The sequence below is a fragment of the Gymnodraco acuticeps genome, unplaced genomic scaffold (assembly GCF_902827175.1).
Source record: "Gymnodraco acuticeps unplaced genomic scaffold, fGymAcu1.1, whole genome shotgun sequence".
NCBI lineage: Eukaryota > Metazoa > Chordata > Actinopteri > Perciformes > Bathydraconidae > Gymnodraco > Gymnodraco acuticeps.
In genome coordinates this window covers 250511-268749 of record NW_022990595.1, presented here as the reverse complement: position 1 = coordinate 268749, position 18239 = coordinate 250511, and the positions used below count along the sequence as shown (strand labels likewise).

The 18239-nt window shown below is 40.3% G+C and overlaps 1 protein-coding gene across 1 annotated transcript; it reads right to left on the bottom strand.

Annotated features, from left to right (window-relative positions):
* Positions 1-334: 334 nt before the first annotated feature.
* LOC117554423 (sterile alpha motif domain-containing protein 9-like) lies at positions 335-11954 on the bottom strand. Its single transcript, XM_034228871.1, has 4 exons — positions 11808-11954; positions 8283-8335; positions 8154-8191; positions 335-5987 (listed from the first exon to the last, which is right to left on the bottom strand). The coding sequence occupies exons 3-4, from the start codon at positions 8176-8178 to the stop codon at positions 1354-1356; spliced, it is 4659 nt and encodes a 1552-aa protein (XP_034084762.1). The 5' UTR covers positions 8179-8191; positions 8283-8335; positions 11808-11954; the 3' UTR covers positions 335-1353.
* Positions 11955-18239: the final 6285 nt, after the last annotated feature.

Sequence of the window (18239 nt, the reverse complement as noted above, 5' to 3'; positions counted from 1 at the left end):
GTCTGAATAGTAATTGTTCTTGAAATAAACAGTTTCATAACTATAATGTGTCTTTCTAATGTCTCCCTTTTATTAATATTTTTTTATGTATGTGAAAACACTTAATGGGACTCCTTGATAGGAACTTCCTGTAAATTACCTTTGTGAATTTAGTTCATTTTTGTGAATTTTGACTGAGATAGAGATCACTTTTGCAATAATATAAAGGTGCATATTAGTGGAATGTATATTTCCGTAGTAAAGCATGTAATCTTTTGATTATAAGAGTATTGATTCAACGAGGAAATGTTTGTAAAACTATAGATGTAGTAGAATTTAAATCAAGACTGAAGTATCATGTTTTCATCAACAACTTTATTTCTTGTTTCATGCAGTAACTGATGAGCTCAATAATTGTCTGAAGTCACATTTTGACAATCAGACCCTAGCCATGACACAGGAAGCATTATTGCATATGAAACATTGCCTATAGGTATGTGCATACAGTATTAACAATCTATCAATTGTCAATGCAAAAACAAAAACGTTATTTCCAGTGAAAAGTTAAATAACTCATATTGTAGCCTTTTTTCAGCCTTGAAGAAGTCTTCTCATTCATAAGGGCGTGTACAGCTTACTTGTTGGATCTCAGTGTCCAGCAACTTGCAGAACAATGAGTAAAGGCTATGGTTAGGTTCGTGTTACACATCTTCAGGCAGGTTAAGAAAAGATGTATCATACATCCCATTGATCTCTTATTTGCTTTTTAACCTGAATCCTTCCATTATTAGATACAGAGAACATAAGAAGGCTGTGTTTTCATGCTTTAACATGACGTAAAAAGCACTTTTACATTTCAAGATGAAATTATATAATGAACAGAAAGACAATACATTAAGGGCAAGTGCTAAAATACAATAATGTATTAGAGAACAAAAATGCTTGATAAATTCTGAGTATGAAATATGATTACATGTTATGTACAACTGTATTGTCCTGATCTTAAAATCTCACATTTGCAAGCCATCTTATCGTGGGATTGTCTGCTTTTTATTGTACAAAGACACAAGGCAGACATTATGGTACAATCATTTGCCCTTTGTAGATCATAAAAAAAAAAAAACATATTCAAAATCAAAACATAATGTTCAAAATAATTACTAATGAAAAAATATATATACTACTTAATACTCCCATTAAATCGGTTTAAGACTCAACCTTTCACTTGTTTTCCGTATTGGAAAAATAAAATCTTTTATATTTTCATTTTTCCTTTGACCGCTGTATTCAGAGCTTCTTTTTCTTGAGAATCATACCCCACACAACAATGTGTCACAGGACTTGACCAATATTTACAGATTAACATTGTGAGCATTATTCCACTACTTGGATGTCACAGGCAACGAGTCCATCAAATGAAAAGCCCAAGTAGAAGGTAACTTGTTCATTTCCATTTGGCAAGGAAGCAGAATGTCGAGGATGGACCCTGATTTTGTCGTCTCTGGTTCCACCTTTCACAAACAACCTTCCATTTTCTGTCCATCCTTCAACACGTTGCAGTAGCTTCATAACTTCCTCGTTTTTCCACACTTCTCCTCCAAGCCATTTCAGGTTTCGTTCACTTAGAGTGCCTTTGACCAGTGCTTCGATAGCCGTTTTGTGTACAAACTTGTTAAGACCTTTTGGCTTTGCCAGAAAGAAGTGGGTCAACAGTTTCCTCCGACGAGTATTAAGGCTTTTTTGCTCAAAGAGTCTCTGCAGTGCATTAATGGCTGATAAAAGGAGCTGAGCATGAGCAGAACTGAGTTCATTGCCAGATTCAGGCCAAAACAGAAGGGAGAGAAGGAAGAGGGCACTTGGACCCGACATGTTTTTCCCCTTGGTAATAAATCTCTTGCTGAGATATTGAAGTTTGTCAAGGGACAGGAGCTTCGAGGACCCAGGTAGAGTACAGTTAAGAGCTATCTGGCAAACAATATAGTTTGCAAGTTCTGTTGGTTCCAAGCTATTACTTCTCATGTTTTCTGGGTACATTTCAATAATTGTCTCAAGTTTTTTTCCTGCCCTATGTGGGTTCTTGTCAAAAAGAAATGAGAGGATGGATGTAAAATTTCCTCCACCAAGCTTGTAGGTCCTAATCTGTCTTTTGAATGTAGTAAGCCCTTCAGCCTGACTGGCAATGTCAGTACTGTCGCTTTCAGCTTCTTGGTCACTCTCATCTGCTAAAATGCAAAATAATTCAGCATATACAGCACTCTTCCTTCTCAGCCATTTTTTTGGATTGTACACTTGTTCTGGATCCCTCGCATCAAGCTTTTCATCTTCTTCGCTAATGTCGGGTTGAAAGTAGCTGAGGTCTTCTGAAATGCACTCAAGTGCGTTGCATAAGCTCTTTTGTAATCCTTTCAACTGAGGATGAAACCCATGCCAGGTTTTTTTTACATCTTCTGGTATGTAGTCTGTTAGCAAGTACTGCATCAACTCTGATTTTCCAGTATTGTTTGAAAAAACATTGACTTCTGACAGGAATTTTAGCAGCCTGCAGCAAACATCTACTTCCCCGTAGTACGAACAACAGTTGACAGCCTCTTTCGTTAATGATTTCTCGGAGGTCCGGAAGGCAGAGATTCCTTTGAGGGCAGTGCTTATGATTTTAATGTCACTTTCAGGGGATGGTGTCCTACAAGTATCAACCAAGTGGTAAAACCACCTCTTGTAAATTTGTCCTAAAGTATCAAGGACAAATGGATCAAGTGGACGAAGAGATTTAGCTTCCTCTGCCCATTCAAGGGCCTCTTCAAATCTGAGCTCTGTGTAAAGCAGCCGGGCAAGCTGATGTGCAACGTATGGATCGTTACCCCAAGCTAGGTAAGCAGCTTTCATGAGATCAACAGCTTTCTGTACACCACCTTCTTCGGTGCTGATATGCTCAATAAGGGGTGAAAAAGCTGTGTCTACAGAATCACCTCTGCTCTTTTTACTGCGTTTGATGAAAAGATCTCTGATGAACTTCAGCAACTCGTCTCTGGCAAACCTATGATTGATAAGTACTTTGTCAGTGATGAGATCCATGGCAATATCACTCTGAGGAACAATTGCAGACAGCTGAGTCAGAAGTTCCTCCGCCAACTTTCGATGAATAATCCTTATTGATGAGATGTGTGTTGATGATTCATCATTAAGGTGGATGAAAATCATCCGAGCTTCATCACTGAGCTGATCCACGAAGGCACTGTACTTAACTTTCTCATGATACTTAGCTCTCTCAACATTGGTAGCTATGCCAAGAGATGCCTCGCAGTGAGATACAGTCAGGTAAGAGTCTTCAACATAGTAGTTCAAGAGAGCCACAAATCTGATGAGGCGAGTGGTGAGTGATGAATGATCAACTTTAAGTAAAAGGTTTTTCACAAAATCTTCAATGTAACTTTTATTGAACCCTTCGTTCCACAGCACAAATGTGAGGATGAAGTTTGGTTCAAAGTCCAGCTTGAGTTTCTTAAGTTTTTCTGAGAACAAAGGCTTCTCTTCATTTGTAAGCTGATGGCTGACTGCCACTGTTTGTGATGATGATTCTCTGCACATTTTTTCTGGTTTGTTTGACCTGTTGCAAATAAGGAGGATAAAGCACAACACAGAAGGATTTCTTTTTTGGGTTGCAATGACATTTCCAAGTTCCCACCTGAGATCATGTATGTAATCTGCATTGCGGTCCTCCAAGAGCAAGAGCACTGGCAAACAGTTGTCTTTGTCTCTCTCGTCATGTTCTCTCAGTCTCACTGCATGTTCACACACAGTTGTGATTTCCTTACTCTGTTTAACCACTGCACATCGCACTTTCTTTCTCCAACTCCAGAGGATCTGTCTTGCCACTGTACTTCCACCACTGCCAGGTTGATGATATATGTTCACACTCTCAATGGGACGTTCGGCCTTGTGACGCTGTTTAATCCTGTCCAGTATTGTGCTTGTTTCATTATAGGCATTCCTCTTTATGATATTTCCACACTTTTGTTTGTCAGACAGCCAGAAATTGATCCACCTTATCTTTCCACCATGATAGAAGTTTCTCTCAATTTGTTGGATTTCTTCCTCAATCATGATATCCACATTTGTATCATCACACTGGTCAACACTGATGATTTCCAAAGAATCTAACATAGCCTCTTCAACTGACTTTAAGAAGCAAAGTGCTCCGTTAGAGACAGGTAATTTTCTTTCGGGTTGATTCTTTGAGAGCTGAATGCTTTGAACTGTGGCGTCCACATGACTCAGTGGCATTTCAACAATGCTGATTTCTTTGAGTGAAGACATGTCACAAGACACCTGCGCAAGACTTGCCCATTTTTCGTAGTTTTTCTTTGACTCAGATATTACTGTCAAATTATCCTTTCCATTCATCTCTGCAAAGAATTGATGGAAAGCCTCAACAAGTGGCTGCTCAATATGAGACATGAGCAGGAAGAGGACTACAAATGACTGCCTGGGAAGGATGTCATTGCAGATGAGAGATACTGCCGTTATCAGTTTCTTCTTTCTTGTTTTGATCCACGTCTTTTCATCACAGGGTTTCTCTCTTTTGGGAAAGTTGTTTCTTCCATTGCAGAAAATCCAGCTTGGTCTCTCAAAAAGCTGCAACGAATTAACAAAGTCTGAAGATTTTAATCGATCATTATTTGCGTAGTTATCAAGAAAGTGAAGGTTTACAGCCTTCTGCTCCTTGTATTTTCCACAAAGACCAGATTCTTTGGAATCAGGGTCAAAATCAAACACACAGAAGATATTCATGTTTAGCAAGAAGCTAATGTGGCTGAGATGCTCGGTGTGAAATTTGTTGGTCACTATGATGTAGAACATGGAGTTGTCCATATGAGTGTTCCCACATAAGAGGATGGAGAGTTTCCTCTCTTGACCTTCTTCACGTTCAACAGTTGTTTGATTGCTTGAAGATTCTGCCTCTTCTCTCTCTTGGTCTTTCTCCCTGAGTCTTTGAATGAAAAGAACAAGGTCATCATCTGGTATGCGTGGCGTGTTAGCTCCGACTCTCCGATAAGGAACTTTCTCTTCAAGTTTGATTTTGTTGTCCTTCTCAGAGAATTTTGGGACACCAACATAGAAAAGCTTGTCTTTCACAATGCTTGCCTTTGGGACAACATCATACTCAATGACCCATGTTTCCTCACTAGTTTCCTTGTCAAGGACCTCAATGAATTGGGGGTTCTTTATGCAACTCCTGGCGTCGCATTGTTGATCTGACCCTCTAAAGCATCTTTCAATGTTGTCTAGTGCATCGACAAAATCCTCTCGACTCGTGACAGGAACCCCAATGATTTCACCATGCCGATGTTTACCTCTTATTTTATCCATAATCCCAAAATGAATGGTCCCATTGCTTCGCATATTCATGCACGCACATGCAAATCTTAACACCTCACTTGCTACCTTTGATTGTAGTCTTTTTGAGTCTAGTTTGTGTGCAATCTCCAGGGACTTATATTCATGACATGGATCAATCATGCTTTCAATTCCTGTTTCTGGAGGTAGCACATTGTGTTTGATATATCTGCAGTTTTTGTCCTTCTTGTCAAAGTTACGAAAGTCACAGAATGATACTTCTGTAGAAGTTAAGTTATCATCCAGCTCCGTAAGGCTACTGTCCCCTTCTGCTCCTTCACAAGGTTTTTGTGAAGGGGGGTTTGGTTCTTGGCCAGGGTTGACTAGCTTTCCTTTTACAATGTCTCCCTCCTTTTCACCTAAATCAGTTCCTTTTTTGAATTTGTTTGGTTTAGATTTTAAAAGTTCATCTCGTTTGTTCAGTAGGAGTTCAATTTGGCCACTTTTCATTTCAATTGTGGTGCTGAGGAACTCCCTCTGTAGAACTGTGAGAACTGGTCCTGTTACTTCCTCCTCTTGCATTTTAATTATGTAATTTTCTTTTATTCCAATGCATTTCAACCAGGAGTTCACATGAGATTCTGTCCATTTTTCACAGGACAGATTGCGCCATCCTGTAAAAGAAATTGTACATTTATAGTGTCATAAAAAAGCAGTTTAATATATTCAGCCAGTTTGGCGTACCAATAAAGACTGAAAAGAAGAACTGCTTATTTACATGGCTTATAGTAGCTACTTGAGGGGCCGTGCACATAAGCGTTTTTTATAGAGTGACATGTCTTCGAGATTCTGATGTATTAAAGAGCAACTTGCAGGTTAGAGACACCAGTGAATAAATGTGCAGGAAAATGATTTATACACTAGATTTTCCAAAAAAATATACATAAATATACACTACAGTGACATCTGGCGTCGTTTTTGTAAGACATTTTACTTCCGCATAAAAAAAACCTCCCCATGTGACGTCCCAGGCGGGAGGTCACATGGGGGAGAGCGGCCGGTATAACGTATTAATAAACATGGATTACAATGCTAGTTTTGACACAGAAGAGGTTGAACATGTATATTCGAATGCATATGACGGACCACAACCATATAATTATGAGCCTGCTATGCGTCCAAGAGACTAGGAGCAGCCAAGGATTAGAAGAAATAACGGCCATCGGAGAGAAATGGAGCTTTGGTGTGAGGAGAATCAGTGGAGAACAGGGCAGCTGTCTTGGTGAGTGACCGGCGTTAGCTACAGACAGCTGTTAGCTAACGTCAGTCACATCACAACATTGTAAAGTTAGCAATCATATATCAGGCTATAACTAAAGTAGTATTGATAATATAGTAACGTTACTGGCAGGACTGTTGATACTACGCATTCGTTTCTGTTATGGATCAGTATCAACAGTGATGTGATGTGACTGACGTTAGCTAACATTAACTGTAGCTAACGCCGGTCACTCACCAAGACAGCTGCCCTGTTCTCCACTGATTCTCCTCACATCACAGTTCCCTCCGGGAGAGAGAGGAACGAAAGGGGGGAGAGAGAGAGAGAGAGAGAGAGAGCAGCGAAGGGGGGGAGAGAGATGTAATACGGTTTCCTGATAAACGTTTTGTTTGATAGGCTTCAGCTGTGGAGAGTATGTGCTGCAGGGAGGTGGATGCACCTCGCACAACGAAACGAAAGCTAGCTCCGGTCCTTTTCCTGTTAGGGAAACTGTGGACTCGATGTCCTGACAGGCTGGAGTTTGTGCAACCTGCACAAACACAAGCTCACCATGATTAAAAATGGTGAAATGCAATGTAACCGCTCAAACCAACGACAAACTGCTACCGCGGATTGGGCAGAGAAGGAGTCCGAGAAAGTTGCTCCCCCATGTGATGTAATATGACGCGTTTGACGTATGACGTTAAAAAAAGGCAGTTTTTAGTAGCAGAGCTCAAAACGGCTCCTTTCCTTCTGAATTCCTGCCCTTATGTCTCGTAAAACATATCAAATCATGCATTAACTTTTTTTTAAATTGTAATTTTCATGCAAGGTTAAGCATAAATCTAGTAAAAAAAAAACCTGCAAGTTGCTCTTTAAGTTGTATTGTAAACGCTAACAAGCATTGATTTGCAACCCTGTTACTATCATAGGAGTAATATAGTTGCACTACACTTACAGGGTTGCATTTGCTGCGGTTAAATGTATTATCTTCAGTTAAATTCAATGTTTATGCATAATTTAGCATAATCTACATGTTTTAAATCCATTACTGTATTTTCCCAGAATATGAATAGCCTTTTTGGTATTGCTACCAGGTAGACTAAGCATATTGAGGTTGCAACAACTAACAATGTTTCTTAACAATTATCACAAAATGAACACAACTGTGTTTGAATGAAAGTAAGATTAAAAAAAGGTTAATATCACTTTCTAAAAATGTATTTCTACAGTTCTAGCCCACCATTGAGCGCTTCTGAAAATAAACTAATAAAACGTAATAGAACAATTTTACTACCTGTTTTCCTTAAAACCATAACAGAAAATTATAAAAGAAAGGGTTCATTTATTCAAAAGCTTTGATGTCTGAATGTTCCTCAAATTCTGGAATGACCCAATAGCAGGGGTAAATGTTTTTGAATGACCATTAATTGACAGCTCTTGGACTTATTACTCCTTGAAAAGTCACTGGTTCATAATTGCACTAGACTTAATGGATGAAAGACTTCACGTCTACACTTGTTACCAATATCAAGGACTCCATTTTGCTTAACTCTAATAATATACAACATTTAACACTCACCAATCTCTGAAGAACTGCCTTCCATTTTTGGGCTGTTTCTAAAGACAGTGAAAGAAGGTTTAAGATTGTTATATCATAATTTGTGTATTGAATCATTGACATGCACACTATACCAAAGAACACTCTTACCACAAGACTAGGGCACCCATTGTAGAAGATCATGTAACATTATTTTGGTGAGTCTGTTGGTGACAAAGAAGCATTAGTGTCCAACAATTGTAATTCAAATGTAGTATGCATTTTGGTTCGTTTTATATGTAAAGTTACTTTTATTTTCCATAATTCTATGTTTCTATGTTCTATGGGTTTTTCTTATATAATATTACTTTTTTTAAGTAAGCAGTAGGAAATGTCATAGCAGAGGTTGTTTTTACAACAAATTAAACAAAGACATTTTTTTTTTGTCATATTATTACAGTTACGATATTATTTCAGTTGGTTTGTGTCCCTTTTGTTGTTGCAAATGACTATTTTATGCTCGCCAGCCATACACATTACCCGTAACACCCACCTGACAGTGTACTTATTTGACTGTTAAGACAGCGAATATTTTAATAGACAAGGTATTGCAGATTTAGAACTTAAGTATGATATTTAAGCCTGCAATAATGTTTTAGCCACACTGGGGCTGTAAAGTGCAGCAGATTCAGGCAATTATTCTCTGTAGGATGAGCAGGCCTGTTTTACATTCACACAGTCATTTAAATGTGGTACAATATTTTAAATATATAATTCTGACTGCCTTAAAAGATGTTTTATCACACAGCATCAGTGTTTTCATAATAGTATTACTTAAAACACATTATGATAAATGTTGGCAATAGGAATTTATTTACCAAGAATCAAGGTCAAACCAACCAGCCAAATAATTGGTGATGTACTAATAATTGTTTGCTGTAAAAAATTAAATCCTAAATCAGTCATTAAAGCCAGTTGCAAAATATTAAATTTGTATTAATGTGGACCGGAGGGAGAGGGTGACGAGCATAAGTTTCACTTTCCTTTTTTATTTCAATTCCAACTTTGGTCATGAAGAATATGTTTCTCTGTTGTCCCCGTTCATAACGCATAAAACAACAGCATCAGAGCACGGTGCAGAGTCTCTAGATGAGTTTACAGTAGTCCCTCGTTCTTATTATACATAGAAAACTGTAGTTTCCCCACAGCAGCAGACGCACATTTATGACGTCCGCTGGCACATCATAATACGGATAGTGAAAGTGCAGTCGGATTCTCAAAGCACCGCAGTCTCTTCTCCTAAATCCTTTTAAATTCTCCTATCCACTATTCCTTAAAGAGCCTGTGACAGCATCCCAACAACTGTTGTGCAATGAAATATTGGGCTACTAGTAATCTTGAACCGTCAGTTTAAAAAAGAAAAAGCGATACCGTTCCGTTAAATATCAATAATTTCGAACATCGCGGGGAAATTCCTTCGACTCATTTTGAAGTTTTGGGGGAAGCCGGAAGTGACGTCAATGCGGGAACGCTTCACTGTGCGGCGAGAGAGCTAAACACGGACAAAGTGTGTTGTCATGCGTAGAAATGGTGAATTACTGAGTTTAGGCACGTTAATAACGTTTTAATGAAGTTGACTACAGTATATTCATATTTGTCAGTGCTTTCATGTCAATTCGGTGAACATAAACATAAATGATCGTGGTGAAGATGATGATTACATTAGGATTAAAAATCGGTAGTGAGAGCTGCTGAATTTCCTCCCGTAGGATGTGATATAAAAACAAATCGATTATTTTTGTAGTTGTAAACTCAAGTGGATGAAACTACATGAATTAGTGCTTTCATGTCAATTCGGCAAACATATGATAGATTAAATGATCGTGATAATGATGATTAAAAATCGTTTGTTTGTGCCGGTCTGCATTTCCTGATGAGAAAACAAACCGATGCTTTTTGTAGTTGTAGTACACCAACACAAACGTGTGTTTTTTTCACCACAATGTTGGGGAAATTAATGGATAAAATGCACGGATTATTATTATTATTATTATTCCCACTCCGATCGGGACACTAGGTCCACCGTTTCCCCGCAGCGAGGCTCCCCCCGTTGACAGTTTACGTGGGCTGGGTGCAGTCGCGGACTGGCCATCGGGACGAATCCCGATGGGCCGGTACCGAAGTGGGCCGGTCGGATAAATCACTAGCACATCCCCCATAGGCGGCGCGTGAGGCTCAGGTTTGGGAAGGCTAAATAACTTGTTTTACCTGACGCTGCCCGCCTCCGGCGTCTATAGAAAAGAGATCAACTCAGTGTGCGGCGTTTAAATCTCTCAAGTCATATTACAGGATAAAGGAAATACAGTTTAAACTGCCGTAGGCCTATGCAGAGAAGACGCCGACGTGTCGCACTTATCATTCATATTACATCATCAATCAGATCATCGATCATATAATATCATATATTTCCTTATCTGCCGTGTCTGGCCGTGCAACACTTACAGTGTCACATACTGTATGCAGAAGTATTATTTTTAGCAACACATTATGTTGAAAACACAGTCAAATGTAATTAAAGTCAGATCCACTCGTGTTTTAGACATGAATGCGCTCTCAGCTGGTGAGAGAAACCCTGGCTTGATTTACCGAGTTGATAACCAGCGTCGTAGGACGCTTAGCGAGATCTCGTTTGTTGTTGTTAGTTTGTTTGTTACTCAAACATATCCAGGGTCTGTTGAACTGGCTTCGTAGTACAGGGCACAGGTGGCTGGCAGCGCTAATGTCAAAGACACAGACATTGCATTATATTTGTATTTTACCAGGATACAGTGACACAAATATTTACATATTTACATTTACTATCTACAGCACCCGTCGCCCCTGACATCCCCCACTCCCCCCGTTGACAACTTACTAGCGGTACCGAAGTGGGCCGGTCGAGAGTCCCGGGATGATTTTTAGTCCCATTCCACCACTGGCTACATGACCGTATGATCGCCCATATTGACGCACCTAATTCCTAAACTTCTAACAGATACAACATAAACCGATGCTTCAGCCTCATATGAGCTCTCAGACACGTTCAAAATGAAACTGTCTGAGCTGTCTGAGCTTGCTGCTGTGTGCGCCATTGTGCGTTTACATGCAGATGCTGGGATCCTGAACGGTGCAGCTGGAGCGCTGTGCCCGCAATGACGTCACACGTAATTTGGCGGGACTTGAAGAATCCCCGAGAAGATCCAGGAAATGGTCAACATTGAAGGGCAGATTAATGGTTATCAAAGTACAAATATCCAAAATCAGTTCAGTAACGGTTTTCAAGGGGACAATATTTACTCAAATTGATGGGTTTGGATGATGGGGGAAACTCGTGTCACAGGCTATTTAACCCCGTGACGTTTCACTCAGAGGTCAAGGAATAGACGATAGCGATAGACGATAGGAGCTGATTTTTTTACTATTTAACCGGAACCCAAGTAAACAAACAAAGTGGCGCAGACCGCGTACATTTCGCGCAAAAACCACACCATAAATATCACCCAAAATGCTATTTCTTATGGTGGAAACTTAAGGAAAAACTGGTTAATAATGTACCCAAATTGACACTAAACAACATACATCACTTTCATCAAATTAAAAGCCGGTTTACCACACACAATTGTAATAAACTGCAACACAATTCCTAGCGCAACTCACCCTCAGCAGTGCTCACTTCAGTGTGAGGGGATAGCAAGGATGTGACAGAGCCCTAGAAAGCGAAGTCCCTCCCTTTCCGGGGGACCTCCATCGGACCTTATCTCGGAAAAAGTAGGCTTGCTGCGGCCGCGGACAGTATACGACGGTACACGATAGTACACGACACGCCCACCTGACACGACGGTGGCTGAGAGGCATGAAAAGCGAATTGACGACACGCCCCCTACTACGCCGCCTACGGTGGCTGATAGATCGTACATAGCATGTTATTGTAGCATTTTAAGCAACTATTAGGCAAATACATTAATAACCTATCCGTTTGAGAACCCCTTGGAACCCCTTATACCATTTTGATGGTTGACATCTCATTTGAACAGAGAAAGCCAGAATGACATTTTTTTAATAATAATATGTTTACTGTATATTATGACAATGCTTGTCATGTAGGAATACTGGAGGTACCGTTACAATGATGTATTAATAATAAGATATATATAGCGCCTTTCATGAGACCCAAGGTCGCTTTAAAAAGAAGAACAAAACAACAAATAGATTTGGGGCAAAGGCCTTGGCAGACAGATGGGACTTAAGGGCCCTTTTGAAGGCGTCAAGCGTGGGGATGTTGCAGATCTCCGCAGGGAGAGCGTTCCAGAGAGTGGGGGCTGCCATACTGAAGGTTCTGTCCCCGAAGGATCGCAGGTTGGTGCGGAGGGCCAGAGTCTGAAGACCGCAGGTTCCGGGGTAGGGCATGTGGGAATTGTATTGATTTGATACAAGCAAGCCAGTGTTTCATTGTGTACTTTCAACTACAGTATATGGTCCGGCAAGTTCAGCATTCACTGTGATGTATATAAAATAAGACACTGATACCGTTTTCCTCAATGAACATTTATTGAACAGAACATCATAAACATAAAAAAAAGATTGAAAAAAAACTCCTCGGAATCTTTCACAAGTCCTTCAGCCTTTGGTGCACTTCCTCACTCATGTTCTTGGCGAGGTCATGAGAACAAAGTTCCATCTCACTGATAAGACAAGATGGTATAAAGAAGTCATATGTAATATTATAAAATCACATGCATCAGGGGTTGTACACTTTAATGTTTCCATTCACTAACCGACTCTTTAGGAAGGAAGCTGTAAGGCCTCTTGTTATAGGAGTGGTCCTCATCAGTGTCCAGGGGCATCAGACAGTCAACCAATATTTTGACAGTGCTTTACATGCATGGTTTAACTCCTCCAAAAATGATCCAGGCTCGATTCAGAATGACACAATACCACACAAAACAAATGTTGCATGTACCATAAGTTCGATGTAGTATGTGTTAGATAGATACGTTGAGCGATACACTGACCATGGTGCTGCTTGCATGCGTCCTTTTACGACTGATCCTGAATGTAGGTGGGACATTGTCGCTAAGGGTCACCCTGCCTTCCTCACTATAGTGAGCAAACTTCTTTCCATACCTGCAATTAAGACACATTTTCTTCACCAGAAGGTTGCATTTTAGAGCCAGGTGTTCCCCCCAAATCTTCTTGATAATACAATTACAAATTCAAATGTTTTTGTAGCACTGCAGCATACCCTTCCAGTCCAAAGTTTTCCACCAGGATAACACACCACCACCTTCTCAGGAGAGACATGTCATGCTAAAGAAAGAGCATCAATTTTCATTAAGTTTGTTATAGCATTTTAATGTGACTTCTTTCCTTAATACTTACAATGCTGAAGTCAAAGCTGGCCTCCATGGCAAAATACCAGGCATACTGTAATGAGAATTTTTTTAGAACATGCAAGACATAATATACACGTGACGGCTTATAACTTAGTGAGAAAGTAGTCACACACCTCCAATAAAATGTGGAGGTGATAACGCCACAAGAAAGATGCACGAGAGGCCTACCTATACGTGAACATTCCTTAAATCCTTTTATTATTGCACACCTGTTTATTTGCAAGTGCATAATGTGAGAGAACATTGGGATTCAAACAGAACGTTTGTCAGGTCTAAGTGGTGGTGAATCACTATTACATGTATTTACAAATGAAAGGAGCAATCAATTGTGCCATATCACGGCCTTATCCTTACTCACCATTATCATGAAGACACCACAGTCATTCCCATATATATATATGGGAATGAGAATGGGAATGAGTGTGGTGTCTTCACAGTGTAATGTAATTGTGTTTATTTTGCTATATATATATATATATAGCAAAATAAACACAATTACACTGCGCTAAACAGCCACATCGACAAACAAACGAGAACCTAAATAGTATGTAATTATATCTAAAACCACAATACGTTAATTACCTGTACTCGGTGCGCCATATTGTTTGTTGTCTGTTGTCTGTAAACCTCCATGTCTCCTTAAATATTCTTGCGTCAGCGTCTCACGTGTTGGACGTGCTCTCTTCTGACCATATTTGGAAGTAGAACTTTCGCGGCCGCAGCTAGACCCTTCTCAGCCACCGTAGTGTCGTGTCAGGTGGGCGTGTCGTGTACCATCGTGTACCGTCGTGTACTGTCCGCGGCCGCAGCTAGACCCTTCTTATGGAAAGCCTAAAGTGCCACTATTCGCCCGTATAAAACGCGTTTTTTATACGCGTCAAAAACGCTCGTTTTTACCAAGCGGCAAACTGTGGGGTAGAGCCGGGAAGCCAATACGGAAGTGCCACACACTGTAGTTCCTATATTGGCCGATAGGCGATGGCTGCAGAAAGGAGCAATTTCCATAGACCCCCATGTTAAAATGCCCGATTTTACAGCAGAAAAAAACATGTTTCTACCCCTGGCTCCATACATTTTATTATCGATATAGTTAGATTCCACCTTCATGATTATGGATCTGTGAGTGAATTGTTTTCTAACTCGACCCTTTATATTTATATTAGGTCTTAAAGTTTGTGCATACATTAGGGCGTGGTCACTTTGATTGACAGATACGTGCCTCACTGTCAGCTAACAGCAACTTGTCCAATCTGCTAGGCTACAACCATAGAGGCTACAACGTTAGTTAGTTGTAGTTACTGTACTTGATCCTTTAGCTGTGTTCGTGGTGATCGTGCCTGTTAGGGAATATTGTTACAAATACCAGATAATTAAAATGTCGTGCTGTGCGCTTGAATGTACTAACAGATCTTCCAAGAAGTCTACTTTCAGCTTTTTTCGGTGAGTAAAATGATAATATTATACATGTTAACCCCGTTAGCAGGTGTTTGTGTGCTTGTTAGCTTAGCCTGTTATGTAGCTTATTAGCCAGCTAAGGACGTAACCCTTTATACATATATACAGTTTAGTTTATGATTCAGCCTTGGGTAAGACTTTTATACTATATGGCTATGACGCCCATAATGCTAAACGGGAGCAAATGTTAAAAGGGGTGGGCCGCCGGAGTCCACGCCGCCGAAGCTAACGGGGCTGCAGGGTGCTAGCTCGCTAGCGCGTCCCGGCGGCCGTAGCTAGCACCCAGGGGCTCCGTTAGCTTCGGCCAGCGGCGGAGTCCGGCGTTATAACTGGAGATCAAGGAATGCATCGTAACGCGGACTTGGTTCGCCTGCAGCCCGCTGTAGTATTAGCTAAATAAATGATGTTGAGCAAGGCTTATTAAGCTGAACACCGCCACAATTATTCTGCTATGTATCGGTACTTATTTTATTTTATTAACGTGTGAATGACAAGCATTAAGAATAATACCAAATAGCTAATTATCTTGCAGATTGTCTCGTTTGATTATGAATGTAACGTTTATATAGTGGAACTACACTGTTTTATCAAAACCAAAGTGCCACGCAGTGACTTGGTATGCATGTATTTCAGCAGGAAATGTGCAATCTAGATGACATTTACCAACACAGACTATATAGAAATATTTGTAAAAGTTGTTCATGCGTTACTAAGTGAATATGGCATTAACCCTCCTGTTGTCTTCGGGTCAAATCTGACCGATTTACTACTTTCATCAATCATGTTTTACATTCGATTGATACTGAGAGCATGTTAGCTTAGCTTCTTAGCCTGAGCTAGGACTCGAACGTCACGCTCGTTGGCAGCAGGTCCCGCCCTGTCCCGCCTCAGCTCCGCCTCTTTGCCCTTATTTGGAGAAGGCGGGAGAACGCGGGAGTTAGACTCTGATGACACCGTCGAGCCGTTAGTGGCCGACTCCGCCTACTAAGGGCTTCACGGCAACTCTGCAGAATCCTATGGGTGACGTCACGGACCCTACGTCCATTTATATATACAGTCTATGGTTTTTACACCAAATAAACGCGCGTTTTTGACGCGTTTTTGACGCGTATAAAACGCGCGTTTTTTTAATATGATAATGAGCCCCACCTTCTGTTTTGCATAGCCAGTACATTTAAAGTGTGTGCAACCAATCAGTGAAGAGTTAAGTCAGACTAAAGCAATCTGTTGATGAAAAGTTCCTGTAACCTACCCCATTGTGAGATTTAGATAGAAAGAATAATCACAATAATTAAATCTAAATTAAACATTTACAGTAAATAATATAAAGTATAAACATATCTACAGTCACAATTTCATTATTGTTTTCATACTTTCTGTTATGTAGTTTATTAATGTTACCGTGCTTTCAGTTTCCATCCAGTAATATAATCAGTAGAGGAAAAGTGTGTGTGTGTACAATATAGATATTAACTTTACTCCACAATTTCCTACCGTATTATTAAATAAGTCTGCACAGCTGAGGGGACACCTGTAACTCAATTCATGTGATTTTTGGGTGATTTATTCAATAAAAACCTCTGTATTTTCAGAGTTAATCAAATGACAGCCACATTGTTATCTAAAGTGTCTCAAACACGTTTAAGGAGTGCAATGCAACTGAAAGGTACACTAATAAAAGTAAAACGTTGTACCAACAAAAACATATTAGAGTAATCAATCACACGAAATATTTTACATTGACTCAATTTCTTCAGATCAATCTGTATATTTTAACAGCAGAGCACATTTATTTGAATGAAAAACAAGTTGTTCACACAACCAGCTTTGGCCTCTGAGGCAGCCATTACCTGATCTTAGACATGTTAATAAGTACCACAGTTAAAATGCGGTAATATGTGGGCCGCTTCCAAACATCAAACTCTTAGAAAAAAGACATGTCCTTATTATCCACTGCACACTTTTTTAAAGCAACACTGACAACGTGCGCCTGTGAGACATGTAATCTCTGAAAATGATTAGACATGCATAACTTCTACAGTGAAAATCGGTCATACTGTAAGTGCAACTTCTGAACACAACACTTTTTCGCAAATGTTTTACAATGCATAATTATTATTAAACCTTGGTTTTAGAAACCTTACCATGTAACAATGGTAACTGTGAGTGAGTGCAACAAAGTGTCTACCAGCTGGGTTCTCAGTCTATTCACTTTTGTGCTCATCTTTTTCCCCTCCATCAGGACTTTTTGCACAACTTCAAAAGTGGATTGCAGTTATTTCTGATATCTTAAGTTCAGTCAGACAACTCACGTGTTCCTTTAACATGTTTATTAGAAGCAGCATATAGTTGAGTTTGGCGACTGGGCTCGGGCATCATCACTCCACAGATATACATAGCACGATGAGTGATGATCAAATAACTAACCCCCGAGCCTACAGGTGGAAGCTGGGGTGGTGGTGGGGCAGGCAAGCAGCAGCGACGTAGAGGTAGCTGCGGCAATAGCAGCAGCAAGCAATGCATGGAGAGAGATCTGGCAGGTTAAATAGAGCGGCATATTAAGGAGACTCTGTTTGGTTGGTTGTAGAGTGGCAAGGGGGCGTTATGTATGAATGCAGCATAAGTGCTCGAGTTGACTGCCTGAACTAGCTCGCAGGCTTCGCCCCATTTCAGTGCGTATATGAGCCCGAAGAGCATGGCAAAAGCTGTCGCAACCGAGGGCAAGCCGCTGAGGACCTCTGTTCCTTCGATGAGAACCTTGACGTCTTTGGGTCGATGAAACTGATCCTCTTTCCCAGTGTCAAAGGCTTCCATTGTTGCCTGCTCCAGTTCTCCAGCCTCAGCGTCCTGCATATCATGCAAAAAAAAGGGGAATGGATGAGGACCACAGAGCGTAGTTCAACAGGCCTGAGGCGTCAGTTCAGTCGGCCCAAGAGGAAAGCTCAGGAGGTCATCACAAATGACTAGCTTTCTAACCAAGCAGTTATTTGCATGCAGTACAAATATGTTTTCTTTTATGAACAAACTTCTTGTGAGTGAGTGGGAGGTCTTACCTGGAATTCTTTGATGAGATGGTCAACAGGTTCACCCAGGTAGATCATTAGAGATTTGAGGATGCATTCTCTTCTGATGGCGATGTCCACAGTCTGAGTAAGAACAGAGATATATATATAATAAATCAAATGCAAATAAAGGACGATTCAGCCACTGATCCCACAGATAAAAAACTCATTCATAGATA

Excerpts from the sequence above, each read along its gene's own strand:
- LOC117554423 (XM_034228871.1), bottom strand. The coding sequence starts at position 8,178 with ATGGAAGGCAGTTCTTCAGAGATTG. Across the intron at positions 5,988-8,153 it reads AGGCAGTTCTTCAGAGATTG|GATGGCGCAATCTGTCCTGT; the intron begins GTGAGTGTTAAA and ends TTTCTTTTACAG.